Source organism: Aythya marila (genome assembly GCF_965140915.1).
Source record: "Aythya marila genome assembly, chromosome: 9".
Taxonomy (NCBI): domain Eukaryota; kingdom Metazoa; phylum Chordata; class Aves; order Anseriformes; family Anatidae; genus Aythya; species Aythya marila.
The window spans coordinates 16,275,483-16,289,502 of record NC_139050.1 but is presented as its reverse complement, the minus strand read 5'-3'; the positions used below and the strand labels follow the sequence as shown (position 1 = coordinate 16,289,502).

Genomic DNA, 14,020 nt, shown 5'->3' with positions numbered 1-14,020 from the left:
GCCGTGGGGAAGGAAGCGCGGCGAGAGCCGGGGCTGCGCGGCACGGCACGGGGCACGCGGCACGGGCAGGGGGCCCGCTGCCTCGCCATGGCTCCCGGCACCTCGAGGACCACACCGGGCAACGTGGACGTGGCCCTGGCCGGCCTCTTCGTCCTGCTGCTGTGCTGCAGCCCCGCGCTGGCCGGCTGCCACCGGGGTAGGTGGAAAACCCAAAGGTTTGGGGTACGGAAGGGGCAAGGGGAATGGGGGGCGCTCAGCGGAGGAATGGGGTGAAAGGATGGAGAAAAGGGCCAGGTGCTGAGGTCGTGGTGCTGGTGGGGTGTGAGCCTGGCTGCGTGCGTGCCGACCACGGTTGGGGTTTGGTGTTGGAGGTTTGGGTTTGTCAGGTTTCCTGCTCTGGGTTTCATGCCCCCGTGCTTCGCCTCCTGGGGTGGGCTTCATCCTCACCGAGCCAGGCTTCTGCCTCTGGTTTTGTTTGGCGTGAAATTTTGGGAGAGAAAGGCAGGTGGAGAGTGAATGGGGGAGTCTGGGCAGGGTAAGGAAGAGTCCTGGTGAGGCCGGGTCCCCGCTTTGGTGGCATCGGTTGTTTTCTGTCCCGGTGGTGAACACGGGGCTGGAAGCCCCTCGTGGGACCCTCCCCAGGCACCGATGGCAGCTGGTGCCGGGAGGAGGCAGGGACACCTGTAAAACCAGGGACTGCTCGGGACATCCTCCGAGCACTTCATTCATTGCTGAGAGTGGCGCTCGGTAGGAAGCACAGCCCTGAGCCTGCTGAATATTTCCTGTTAAACACAAGAAACTAAGAATACTGCGAAAATTAAAACTCGGCATAGGCACTGCCACAGCAAACGCTGCCCGCCGGGAGCTGGAGCAGTTCCCTCTCTCCATCCTCCTGTCTGGTATCGTTTCTCAGTTTTTTAAGCCCTGTTTTCTAGCTCATCCTGTAATCAAGGAACTGTCCCGGTTCCTTCTCTGCTTGGTGAGCCTGCCTGTACCAGCCTCAGGCCAATGCTGAAGAGAGAAGGCACTTTTCTGATCCTGCTTCCAAGTCTAGGGGCTGGTGTCAGTGCTGGTTTCTGAAAAATGGGAAGTTAAACTTCACCGATGGTTTGGATCACGTGTAGTCAGAAAACCTACATGTTTTTTGTTTGTTTGTTTGTTTGTTTGTTTGTTTTAATTTTCTTTTCTGCTTTTTATTGCTCTGAACCCAATATAGCACAGCAGCCACCTCTTCCTGCTGGGTCTGCTTGTCCTTGCCAGGACATCACCCATTCCAGTGGCTCAAGCAGCCAAAGTGAGAGGCAGGCAGAGAGTCTGATGGGCAGGATTAATATTGCTAATTCTTGCTAATTAGGGGCTTGCTAGGGGACAAGAGGGCACTGCTTGGGCTCTGCAGCCCTGGCTTTTCTCAGGAGGTGGTAGAAGGTGCCTGGCCCATGCCTGCAGCCCTGCTGGGACTGGGTGGGCAGAAATGAGGTGCCCCAAACAGGGATCCAGTCCCTCTGCTCGCTTTTGGAGGCGACACCAGCTAGAGGAAGGGTGAAACCCAACGTTAACACCGAGCATGGATTTAATAGCAGTAATAATATGCCTCCCCCTCCCTGAAGTCTGTTTTTTGCAAAAGCTCCTGTGGGTTCATTGTAGGGGGCTCTGCTGAGCCCACTTGGCACAGGTCACAGGGCTGGCGTGCGAGCAGATTTTTACAAATCTCCTTAAGGGCCTTCAGGAGCTGAGGGTGGGACAGCTGAGAAGTGTGCGGGGACTCTGGCACACGAGGCAGGAGCATGAGGGGCTTGGGAGCCCATCACCTCCGTGCGGGATGGGAGCTGCAGGGGGCTCTCACCCTTTCTGCAGCCCAGGATCCCACGAGGGGCATGGCTGCTCCTGCTACCTGCTGTCACCGTGTCATTTCCTTGCTTCTTCTCTCCCCAACAGTGACCTTCTCCCCAGCCATGTTAACTCGCCCCGCAGGCAGCTCAGCCACCTTCTTCTGCAACATCTCCATAGAGAACAACTCCAGCCTGGAGTACAACCTCAACTGGTACAAGGAGACCAACCACAGCGATCCCCAAAAAATTGCTCAGATCAGCCGGAGCATCCCCCAGACAAAGACGGAGAAGTACCTGCTCTCCAACCACGCTTCTGTCTTCAAGATTGAGATCCTGAACCTCCACCAGAATGACTCGGGCTCCTATTACTGCGGGCTGATCGCCTTCTTCCAGTCCAACAAAGTGGAGGAGAGCAACCGGTCCCACCTGGTGGTCACAGGTCAGCTGAACGGGACAGGCTGTCGGTGTCACCCTGCGGTGCCACCCCAGAGGGTAGGGACTGGGGTGGATGGCAAGGAGATGGGGACTCCCGGGCTTGTTCTTGGTGAGAGCCCTGTGGGGTTTTGCACATCAGCTATGGAGTGATGTCCTCCCTCTGCCCTGCTCCCTGAACCAGGGGCATGCTGGTGGCATCTCAGCTGTGGTGCCTCCAAGGGGCTGTGTCCCAGAGATGGAGAAACCACATTCCTGGTTAAGTGTATGGCCCCAGGCAGGCAGCACCCTCCTGGGGAGGACCTGGTGTGGGTGAGGAGAGCACAGCCCTGCCCTTTACTCGTACCGTTGAGGTCCAGGACACAGCAGGCTGTCCTTTCCCTGAGCACCTTGCAGCTGGGTCTGGTCCTGAGGCAGGAGGTCTCTGTCCCCAAGGATGCTCTGGGGAGGAATGAGTACTTACTGAAGGCATTCTCTTTAAGAATAGGGGAAAACACTGCAAAATTTAGTCTTCTTACACATCTCCTGCCAGCGTGAGCTGGCCCCAAGATGTGGAGGGGTCTGGGAGGCTTGGGGGCACCGTGTTCTCCTTGGGGATGGGGATGGGGTCCTGCTGTGAGACTGCCTGTGGGTGTCCTGGCCCCTACACTGTCACTGTCACCCCAAGTGGGATCATCCTCACCACCCGCAATGAGGAGGAGTGGAACGTGGCCAAAAAAAAACCCCACATCAGCCCAAATTGAGGGTCCTGGAGGGATGGCGGGGCTGTAGCAGCCAGCCTGGAACCGAGCCCTTTCTGGGGACACCCCCTGTGCTCCCCTAGTGCCATTCACAGAGATCTTACGCTCCTGACCTGCTGGCTTTTGTCACGGCTCTTGCAGCAGCCCCTGAGAAGATAAACACCACCGAGGAGCCTGGCGTGGAGGACAGCAGCCCCCCAAGCCACATCAAGGCCGTGATCCTGGGCGTCCTGCTGCTGGGCTGCGTGGTCGTGCTGGTGGTCCTCGGCTACTGCCTCGTCACCTACAGGAGAGGAGGTGGGGACCTCGGGGACCCCGCTCGCCGTGCCAAGGGGCTGGGGGTGCTCCAGGGGACCCAGGGGGTGATGCTCCTTCAGGAAACCCAGCTGGGACCTGGGGGCAGATGGATACGTGGGGTGCACGCGGGCTGGTTTGGATGCCCAAACTCAAGTGTGGCGTGTCCCTGTGGGACAGGCATCTCCGTGCTGATGGGACAAGGGTGCTCAGGGCTGCTGCTCGCCCTCCAGCCCACGTGCTGAGGCTCTGCACCTCACCTTGGAGCAGCATCTAAGGACATGAGGGGACTGGCGAGCCCCGGTGCAGCAGCACGATGAGGCTGGGTCAGCCCCAGCCGCTCAGACTGCCTTGGCACACAAGCACCTCCTAACCAAATGTGTTACTTTGCAGATGTGCAGAAACCACCGAGTGAAAACACCGCAGAGGTGAGTTCTCCGCCTCCGACAGCCCGCCGTGCTGCGGGGGAGCGGCGCCGGGTGCGGGAGCGGAGGGCACGGGGCCTCCCTTTATCGGGCTTCTCGCTTCCCCTATCTCCTCCTGGCACCGCGCGATCTCTCCGGCACTGCTACGGCTGCACCTGCAGCACGGCCCCATCGCGAAATCAAAAAACCGCCTGAGGCAGGACGGGGGCCTCTCTACTCCAAGCCTTGCTCAGAGCAAGGTTTTATCTGGTGGGGAATTGTGTTGCTGTGAATAATGGGAGACTCTCCCACTCCATACCCAACTCTTGCTGCAGCTTGGCTTGTTCCCTCTCTTCCTTTTGCTGGGCATTGCCTGAAGGAGGCCAGCTCTGTCTTCCTCCAAGCCCGTTAGGTAGCTGAGGGCAGCCTTCACTCTCCCCTCTCTGGGCTGAGCACTTGCAGCCTCAAGCTCACCCTGTGCCATTGGTGCCCGTGGAGAGGTGGCAAAAGGGACCCTGATGTGCCTGCGGGTGACCCCAAGGCTCAGGGTCTGGTTTCCCTGCACTAATGCCACCCCAGGTCTGTACGTCCTTCCCCTCTGCATTATTCTCGCCCTCGTGGGATGCTTGTTCTGGCACTTGCTGTACAAAGGGACTCGTGCTGGGAATGAATGGTGCCTCTGGGCAGAGGATGGATCCCAACGGGACGTCCTTTCTCTGCAGAAGGAAGAGAAGCCGCCCGTGGTGTCCGTGTCCACCGTGGACTACGGTGTGCTGGAGTTTCAGTGGGACCCACACACCCAGCTGCCTCCTGAGACCTGCCCGGACGACCAGACCGAGTACGCCACCATCATCTTCCCCGAGGAGAAACCTGTCACACCCGAGCGGGGCAAGAGGCACCTGGACGAGAGGACGTGGCAGCCCCCGTCACAGCCCTGCTGAGGGCCGGGCTGGCCCCAAAGCCAGGCGTGTGCTGAGCAGAGCGATGGAGGTGCTGCTGCTGCAGTTCGTGTCGGACAGCGCTGGCTGTGCTGGTGTCACGGCCATGGGACAGGCACCGAGGGACGGGGACAGGTCCCTGCTGGCCTGGTGCTGGGCTCCAGGTGCCTCTGTACTAAGGGCAGGATGGGACGAAGCAGCGATGCCAAGGGGTCTGTGCCAAGGGATGGCCTCTCAGCATCAATCTCCCGCCTCTCCCCGGGGATATCTGGGGCAGCCGCCCTGCATCCAACCCTGATGGCAAAGCAGGGCTTTGGGACGGGCTCCAGAGCGAGAACAGGGGCAGTGCTGGGAGCTGCCACCCCACGGGAGCAACATCCCCACCCCAGGGTCTTGTGCCAGCTCGGGGCAGGGCCTTCTGCACGTACTGCTATTTATCGTGCCCCGGGGAAGCTGGCGGGTGCTATCAGACACTTCCCTCCTCCGTGGGGACGAGGGGCACCGCTGGGCATCCCAGGACGAGGATGCTGTGCCTGGTGGGAGCCGGATCCGGCTACGGGGGTGAATAAAGGGGTTGGCACCCGGGCTGTTTGCTGACTCGTGGTGGCAGGCGCGTGGGCAGGCAAATAACAGCTCCTGGCAGCACACAGGTGAGAGCCGGGAGGCGGCGGCGTCTGTTGTGGTTCCTGGGCCCCTCCGTGCGATAAGCAAGCCGCTCTTCCATGAAGCTGCTCTTAATAATTTAGAGAACGAGCTGCTCCCTGCTTCCCAGCCCTGCCTGGGTGCAGACGGGGCTGGGGCAGCCACAAAAAAGCCCCCCACTCCCCTGTCTGGGCTCAGCTTGGGGTTTCTGCCTGCCCAGCTGGGGACAAGGTGCCGGGGACTGGCTGTCACCACGTAGGGTGACGCTCATGGTGTGGTGCCTGGCACAGCCCAGCTGTGAAACTGTCTCCAAACTTCCATTTTTCCCTTGAAAGCGATGCCAGGGATGCGCAACCCAGCCGAAAGCTTACAGAAACCAAAAGAGAAAGCAGCGGCAGTCGCTAGAGACTGGAGGAGCCCTGGTGAGAAGCAGGCTTGGAGGCAGCAGCGTCCTGCTGGGAGACCATGAAACCCCAAGCAAACAAAGGGCCATTTGCATACTGCACCTCGTGGCACTGTCAGCAGCTTTCTTCTTCCGTTACCACAGCTAAAAGTAGCATAGCCTTGAGACAGCAGGCACCAAGGGCTGTGCCCTCTGGGGGCTGTGACACCCATGAGAAGCCTCCAGAGAAGATCGTACGGGATGAGCATCCATCCAGAGCGGCTTACATCCTTCCCTAGGGCAAGACCATGGATGTGGTGGCCCTGCTCAGTCCCGTGACCCTCTGCAAGCTCCCCTGGGGCAGTGGCACATCTCACCCCGCGTTCACACACGTCACAGTGCAGCTCAGTCCATCCGGACTCTGTGCAAGGAGCAGCTCCGCTCCTCGCCCTGCAGCAGCGCCGCGCTGCCCCAGCAGCGCAATGGTCGTGCAGGAGGCAGCTGCAGCAAACAAGAAGCAGGAGCTCAGTCAGCAGTTTTGGTTCTGCCTTTCCCGTAAGAGCACACGCAGGAGGGTGGGCCCTGCTTCATTTTTTCCACCCTGCCTCTTCGGGCAGCAGGGGTGCCAGGCACGCCGTGGGGGCTCAGCACTTCATGAAAACCCCAGCGAGCACCCCGAGCCACCGCAGCGCTGTGCCCCTCGGGGCACCCAGCAGCCTGGCCATCTCCCTGTGCCTCGCAGGGATTAAGGCAGTGGGGCTGGGGACATTTGGGGAGCACGGTGGGGATGCCCCAGGCACCATCTCCCACCCCTGTTTGCAGGGCAGGGTGCTAGTGCTAGTGCGAGTTTCCCTGTTCTGGCTTTCCCAGCCCCACCATCCCACATCCCTCCTTCCCAGCCCCTCTCCCTGTGTCACAGCCCTCCTGCTTTTGCCCTCCTCCATGCCCACGCCGGCTGGCCTTGGCACCGACTTGGCACCCTTTTTCTCTGCTCCGAATTGAGCCAGGACCCCAGCAACTCATGTCCACCCCTGCTAAGGTTTGCATCAGGTTTTCTGGGGAGGCTGAGCTGACACCCTCACGGACTGGTGCCCTGCAGGTACTTTAACTCTCCCTGCCTGCACTAAGGTTGGGCTTTGATGGGTCAGGAAGTTTTGGGGGGATTTGGCAAATTCTGGCCTTTCTGCAGCAGCTGCTTTGCATTGCTGTGACGAGGAATGATTTTAATGGTCCTCTGTTTAGGCTGCAGAGAAAAAGCTTGCTGCAGAGCAGCCAGCCAGACCCCCAAAAACCTTGCTCTGGCTTTGAGCTCACTTCAGCCTTGTGGCCACCAGAGCTCACCCACACCCTGCAGCCGTGCCCCCAGCCAGCCCCGGTGCTGTGCAGGACGGGGAGCAGCCTGGCTGGCTGCAGCCACCGCATTTCCTGCTCTCTTGGGTCTGTCACAGCAGCCACTTCCAACCACGGCCACCCCACACTTCCTCAGGGCAGCGGGGCTGTCACTAGCATCACTGAAGTGCTTTGTCAGCATCTCAGGTGCACCCAGAGAGCAGGGCTCACCCCAGCTCCAGTCCCACGGCTGGGAGACCTCCGAGAGCTGGGGCTGGTCCCCATCAGCACACACAAGAAGCTTCACACACAATAAAGTACCTGAGCAAGCAAATGTCCCAGCAGAGCTTTTTAACCCCTCACTGTACCTCCTTATGTAGCCCAGCTGTGGTCAGAGGTGATAGGGAACATGTGAGTCCCTTAACGATGCCCTAGCCCAAGGGCTGGGTTTTGAGGAAGCGGGCAGGAAGGTGGAGAGGAAATCCTCTGCTGCTTGCAGGAGTGTCTTCGAGGAGAGCCATGCCAAGGAACATCAAAGCCCTGTTCCTGCAAAATAGGGCATTGCACATGTAGGGGAAAGAAGGGACAGTAGGGCCACATGGCAATAAGGTCACTTAGAAGCAAGCAGCGTCCTGGTCACTTACAAATGTGGAGAGCTGGGAGGTTTCACAGCAATGTTTTGGTTTTTGGAAGGGCTGGGCTGCAGGGGGATTGGTGTGCGAGTTGTTGGCCCCTGGGTTGGTGAGGTGGTGACCTCTGGGTGGGACTGGCCCCCCAGGTGTGGTGGCCACGGAGCATCTCCATGGCCCTGTCATGCTGGGAGAGCGGCTGAGGTGGGATGAGTGCTGCAGGTGGTCGGACGTGCTGCTGGGCAGCTTGCCTGGACCCCTAGCCACAGCCCATCTGCACCACCCCAACGTGTCCTGATGGGTCTGCACCCACAGCATCTCCTCCATCCCATGCAATCCCACCGAGAGCCCTGCCCTGCCTGCGACCGAGAGTGCTGGAGGCTTGCCGAGCATCTGCGTTTCCTCCTCCTGCCCTCATTTTGCTTTCTCTAGTTTTGCTTTGAGTCGGCTCCATGGTTTCTCCTTCTCTCTCTTCCTCCCTTGGGAGGGATGTGCTGCTGGAGGGGCTGGCTGGCTGAGCGGTGCTGAGCCCTGCGCCCGGGGACAAACCCGCTGCCACCGCACCGGGCACAGCCTCCCCGGGGGGCTGAGCCCTCTCCTTACACCAGGGGGACCATCACGGGGCCACCAGGCCAACGGGGCACCAAACCCCACTCGGGGTGGTACCCGATGGTGTTTCCTCAGCTGATTCCCCCCTTTTATCCCTCTCCACTGCTCAGCATCCCTCTCCATCCCAAAAGGCTGGAGGCAAGGCAGCGATGTCCCCTTTCCACAGCCCATCTCGGGCATGTCCCCATTTCCTTGGGATCTGATTCTCCGTGCCTCAAACCCATCCTGGGACAGACCTGCCTTCTCTAAGGGCTCAGCCGTGAAGAAAGCCCAGCCTGGAAGGGATGCTGGTCCCTAGAGGACGTGGGCCTCGCCGTGACGGGGTGGCAAGCAGTGGCACCAGTGGGGGACAGGGGCGCAGGGAGCTGGCACGGTGCTGGCTCCCAAGAGGGTACAGATGCCAAACTTGTCATCTGCATCAAGGAAAGGGAAAAAAGAGGATCCAGGAAGCTACAGATGAGTCAGCCTCGGTACCCGGAAAACCGCTGGAACAAATTAGTAAGGCCACCAAGCGGTAAACACCGAGAGGGCAGCGCTGGGACTGAGAACGTAGATTTAGCAGGAACAAATTGTGTCAAACCAACCTAATGCTCTTTTCATTAGAGCTGGGTGGTGCAAGGAAACTGGGAGTGATGCTATCTTTGTGCAGTGTGTTATGTTACGTTCTCGTAAGCAAATTAGGGAAATGGGAAATTCTCCCACTGTGGGTGGACCGCTACCTGAGAAGCTATATCCCCAAAAGAGTTATCAATAGCCTGTGATGGCAGGCTCTTCAGATAGGGTTTTTCCAGGGAAGGGATGTGCGTGGCCCGAATAAAGGCAGCCTGCTCTTTAGGGAGGCTGTGGAGGCCATCAGGGTTAGAAACCAAATCCACGGGTGAGCTGGAGGAAGGAGCAAAAATACCCTGAAAAAAAAAAATGTTGGCGCAGCGAGAGCTGGGAGGGGAGGAGAGGAATCTATCCACCTCCCTCCTCAAGCCCCAGCTCACCTGGGGGTGGGAACCGAAGCCAAAAATAAATTCGGGCTGTGTGAAAGTGGCAGGGAAAGCACCTCGCGGGCTGTGCCTCATCTTCTCCTTCACGCATCCCGCGGAGGAGTCAGGGCTGGAGCTCTGGGATGGAGAGGGCTTGTGGGGTCCGGCCCCGTGGTGGGATGGGGCTGATCCCTATTACCCACCAGGGCCGTGCCGGGGGTCCCACAGGAGCTTTTTTTTTTTTTCCAGGCAGGTGCCAGTAAGCATCAGGGCGCTGGGGCAGCGCCGGGAGGTGTGCGCCGAGTGGAACAGGACGTCAAAGCAGTTTCAGCTCTGTGGGTGGTTCTGGGAAAGTCCCTTCAGTGCCGGCAAGCACCGGGCTCTGACAGAGGGAGCAGCGCCTGGCTCCTCGCAGAGGGCTCTGCGCCCCGAGTCGAGATCTGAGTCGTGTTGCCGTGACGCAGCGGGGCAGGCTTTCCATGACAGCGGGGTTTTGGAGGCACCCGGCCCCCCGAGCCCGAGGGGCAGCAGGGAAACGGGGAGCAATGCTGGCATCCCTGGAGCCTCCCCTTTTCTTTTTCCCTGCATTCATCCCCTGGGATAAATCTCAGCCCCGAAAGCAGAGGGGCTGAGGGGGTGGGCAGGTGCTGCAGGGGGGTGGCCCTGTCCTTGCTGCCCTGTTGCAGGATGCCAGTGGGTCCCCGTGGCAAGGTGCTCGGGTCCCATCTGCAGGTTAGGGCTTTGCTAGCTCTCCGTAAAGGTCCCGAAAACTCTGCCTTGGCTCCTCTGCTTGCAGGAAATCTCCGTTCCTCCCTCCTGGCCTTGCTCCAGATGACAGGGAGGGATTGCTATTAAGGGTGAAAGGACCTCAAAACGAGGATTAAACAGGCACAGGAGGCAGTGTGGCTGCAGGGAACCCTGCTGCTTCTCCAGCCTCTGGAGGAGAAGCTCGGCATCGTCCTGCGGAGCTGCTGCACGCCACACCTGGCGAGGGGTTACAGCCCCTGTGCACAAACTGTGGTGGCCCACACAGCCTTTTTCAGGCACCCAACACGATTTGCTGCTGTAATTCTCCCCAGGGGATGCATCCTTGGTGATACCCTCTAAGGCCAGGCGCTTTGGGGAGTTTTGCACCCTCTCTGTGCAGAGGATGGTCTCCTCTGGATCCTTCAGGCTAGACGAGGTGGTTTCACATCGAGGTGGCTCCACCGGGCAGCAGATCCTCCCCCAGCTTCTCTCTCAAGACCAGGTGCCATTCAGCCCCTTATCTGCCCACCCTGCGTGGCTCCGGGTGGGATGCCCGGCGATGGGGGAGGCAGGGGGGTGTCAGCAGCCCCGGCCCCGCTGCTTTCACCTCTCGGCACAGAGCTCACCTCCCCACTTTCGGTTTTATGTGCGGTGCCATCGTCCCCGACTTTCCACTCTGTGGTTTCGTGTCAGGCTTTTTCTGCTCGAGTTGGCTGAAAGTTGTTAAAAACACCCCATGTTTGGTGGCAGCTATCGAGAGAGATAAATGTACCTGGGGTTTTGTCAGCTGCTGAGCTCTGCATTTTCGGTGGGCTTTGCTTCCATTATTCCTATGCTGGGCCAAATCTCTGCTGATTCTGCCCCATTGCTCTGATATTGGTGGTCCTGGCCAGCATGGAGGTTTTGCATTTTGAGCCTGTCTGCCTATGGATGGAACAGCGATGACAGCTTCAGCAGGGATGGGAGCTTGCCCCGTGCCCAAGTCTTACATGCAAAACGCATTGGGGACAGCTGCCTTGGCTTTGCTTTGGGGGACTTTTCACCTGTCCAGGTGTGGCACAGCGTCAGCTGAACCAGTGGATGCAGGGAGTGGGCTGGGGTGGTGCTGCTCACGCGGGAGCAAAGGTTCCCGTCTCCAGGCACCGGGATGTGACTTTGTACCCACGAGGGAGGGAAGAACGGTGTGGGGCACCAAGAGCTGCTCATGTGTCAACGCCCAGAAGCTGCAAGCTTGACCTTGGCCACCGCCGCTTCCCCGGCTCCAGGCAGGACCATGAGGACATGGCAGAAGATTTTTGCACAGAAGATTGCGGAAATGCGCGTGGAGGAGCCGTGGACAATTCAGGAGGATGGCAGCCTGCAGGTGAACGGCCCCAAGCATGGCCGGAGGGATTATTTGCAGATGCTTGCAGCCGGGAGGTAGGGGCTGCCGACTCGGTCCCCTTTGAACCACCACCGCTGTCCTCCCCAAAAAGCCTCCCGATCCTTGGGCTGCAGCAGGGTGACCTTGGTGGAGGGGTGCAGAGCCCTGTGCCACAGCACCCTGCAGCCCAGGGGGCAGGAGGGGATGCAGAGAGGGGTGCTGGGCTGCCAGCCCCCGTACGTGTTGTGAGAGACGAGGAGCTGCAGGTTTCTCCCCTTTTGACTGCTCAAGACATCTCCTCACCTGCCCTGCGGCCTCCACCCACACCTTCCTTCTATTTTGCTTCTTTTTCGACTTCCCCTGCCCCTTGTTGATGCTGGCTTTCCGCTGAGATGTGCTGCAACAGCACGGGCTGGGGGCTGGAGCCCCAAATGGAGCTGGTGCCAGATGCTTCCCTCCCCCAGGGCCTCTGCTTGGGGTGGCGGGGTCCAGATGGGTGAGGGCACCAGGCTCATCCTAAAATCTGTATAGAGCTTGGGCCAGCCCCCAGCTCACCTTGCTGAGCTACCCAGGCTGGTGTCAGGCCCACGGGGGAGGACAGGCCATGGGTGTCCTTGCGTGAAGCTGATCCCTCAGCCCCGACTGCCCTGGTCCCTACTGATGGCGTGGGGAGCTGCTGGGCTGCCGCAGGGAGCCGGGGATGAGCGGGTGTCCCCTGTGCCCCCCGGCAGGTTCCAGTGCTCCCACTGCTTACGTGAGTGGTCCTCAGCCAAGGTGCACATCCTCTTCCACATGCGCCGGGGCAAGGTGAGGATGCAAATCTTCCGGCAGAGATGCCGGCACTGCTCCAGCGCCCCGCTGGAGGAGCCCAGTTTCAGCCAGGAGAACATGGAGAGGATCCTACACAACCTGGTGCTTCAGATCCTCGAGGACTTCTACGAGGTGCCCGTGCAGCCCTCTGATCTCATGGAAGTGATGGTGGACACCGTGCCAACGGGGCCACACGACAGCAGCCACTGCGAGGGCTGCCGGCTTGGGGCTTGCTCCAAGCCACTGGTGGCCCCGAAGACACCAGCCTGGAAGCCCAGGAGGCATCTGGGCACGGCCACGAGCCCTCCACTCCAGCTCTTCAGTGACTTTCCCAAGCAATATTACTTTAGTCCCCTCTTTGTATGTGTTGTGCTTGTGATCCTCTTCATTGTGTTATTTCTTCTTGAAGTAGTGGGAGCTGGAGCTGGCAAAGGGCAGCTGGGGTGATGGCTGTGGGGATGGGGATGATGGGGGTGGTGGATGGAAATTTGGGTGCCCAGGGCCAGCCTTTTTCCCTGTCTCCCCAGCACACAGCGGTCAGGGACGGCCACCACCACCCTGCTTGGGCACCTTGGCTCCAGCTCGGGGGAGCCTGGTGGGTCTGATGGCTTCCTTTGGGAAATATTCTGCATGAGGATGACCCCCCCCCCAAAAAAAAAAGATGGAGTGTACCTGCAAGAATAAACCAGCTCTTTGTCCTCAGCATTTGTGCTTTTGTAATTTCTCCAAAGCCTTTTTCTGGGTATGTGCGACCAGCTCAGCTGGAAGCAGGGGATTCCTTTATCAGCTCGTAGGAGACATCCCAGTGCTCTCCTGGCTCAGCCTTAGTGAAGATGGGTACCCAAAGCAGCCGAAGGACACCTGAAACTGAAGGTTTGCAGCAAAAGCACCGGGAGCCAGCAGCACCTGCCCGATCCGTACCATGCAGGTGGTTTGGTGACTTTGTGCCTCGGTTTTCTCACCTGTAAAATGGATCCCAGCCATGCCGTGGGCATCCCCCTTATTCCTTCCAGCTTCCCACTGCCCTGGAGACGGGTGCCATGGGGCCAGGCAGGGATCCTGAGTGTCCCCAGGTTGCTGCAGCAGCAGGGCTGTGGGTGACGATGTGTCTTTGTGCTCCTCTCAGTGCTGCCCTGTCTCACCACCAGGGCTCTCCTCTCTTTCGGTGCCTGGTGATCCCGATGTGAGCACTTTTAGAGCTCAGCCCAGGCCATCAGCCTTTTCCACAGCCACCCAGACCAGGTTGAGGTGCAGATGGGTGCAGATGAGGACCTTCGAGCAGTGTGTGTGTGTCCCTGAGCCCCCACGGACCAGAGCTGCATTGCTTATTCATCTCTGCCCTTCTCTCTGGGGTTTTCTCTGTCCCACCAACTCTCTCTCCCTTTCCCCAACCCTTTCCTCCTCTGCTTCCCTCAGCCCCAGCGCCAGCAGATGGAGCTGCGAGATCTCCGGCACCGCACTGGGAAGCACTGGGACCAGTGCCCTGCCAGCACTGGGAGGGGACAGCCCTCCCTAAAGGGGGGCAGCCCTCTCCCCCATCCCAGTGCCCTGCTGGCTCCCTGCGGCGTGGCTCCCCCAACCCATGCCCTTTGTGGGTATGGTGCCAGCCTGTTGAGCTGGTCTCTCACTCTGATTTTTCCAGTCTTGAAGCACTGGAGAGAGATGCACAAGTGATGCAAATCACCATGTTTCCTGAGCATTTTGGGCAGGAGAACCTGAATGTCCCCATCTTGCTGGAGGTTTCTCCTTGCTCAGGGGCTGAGCTGTGCCGCAGGAGGAGCTGGTGCTGCAGATGTTGTCCCTTCCATCCCAGGGCTGCCCTGGTGCTGGGACCAGCCCTCTCCCCGCCAGCGTTATGTCATGAAGGCGGAGACGCTGCCAAGTTTCTTGCTGCCGTT

At 59.6% G+C, this 14,020-nt stretch overlaps 1 protein-coding gene across 1 annotated transcript; it reads left to right on the top strand.

Moving 5' to 3' along the window:
• Positions 1 to 5,215, top strand: PDCD1 (programmed cell death 1). The gene is made up of 5 exons (XM_082767171.1): positions 1 to 196; positions 1,936 to 2,268; positions 3,143 to 3,298; positions 3,689 to 3,723; positions 4,422 to 5,215. The coding sequence occupies exons 1-5, from the start codon at positions 88 to 90 to the stop codon at positions 4,638 to 4,640; spliced, it is 852 nt and encodes a 283-aa protein (XP_082623297.1). The 5' UTR covers positions 1 to 87; the 3' UTR covers positions 4,641 to 5,215.
• Positions 5,216 to 14,020: the final 8,805 nt, after the last annotated feature.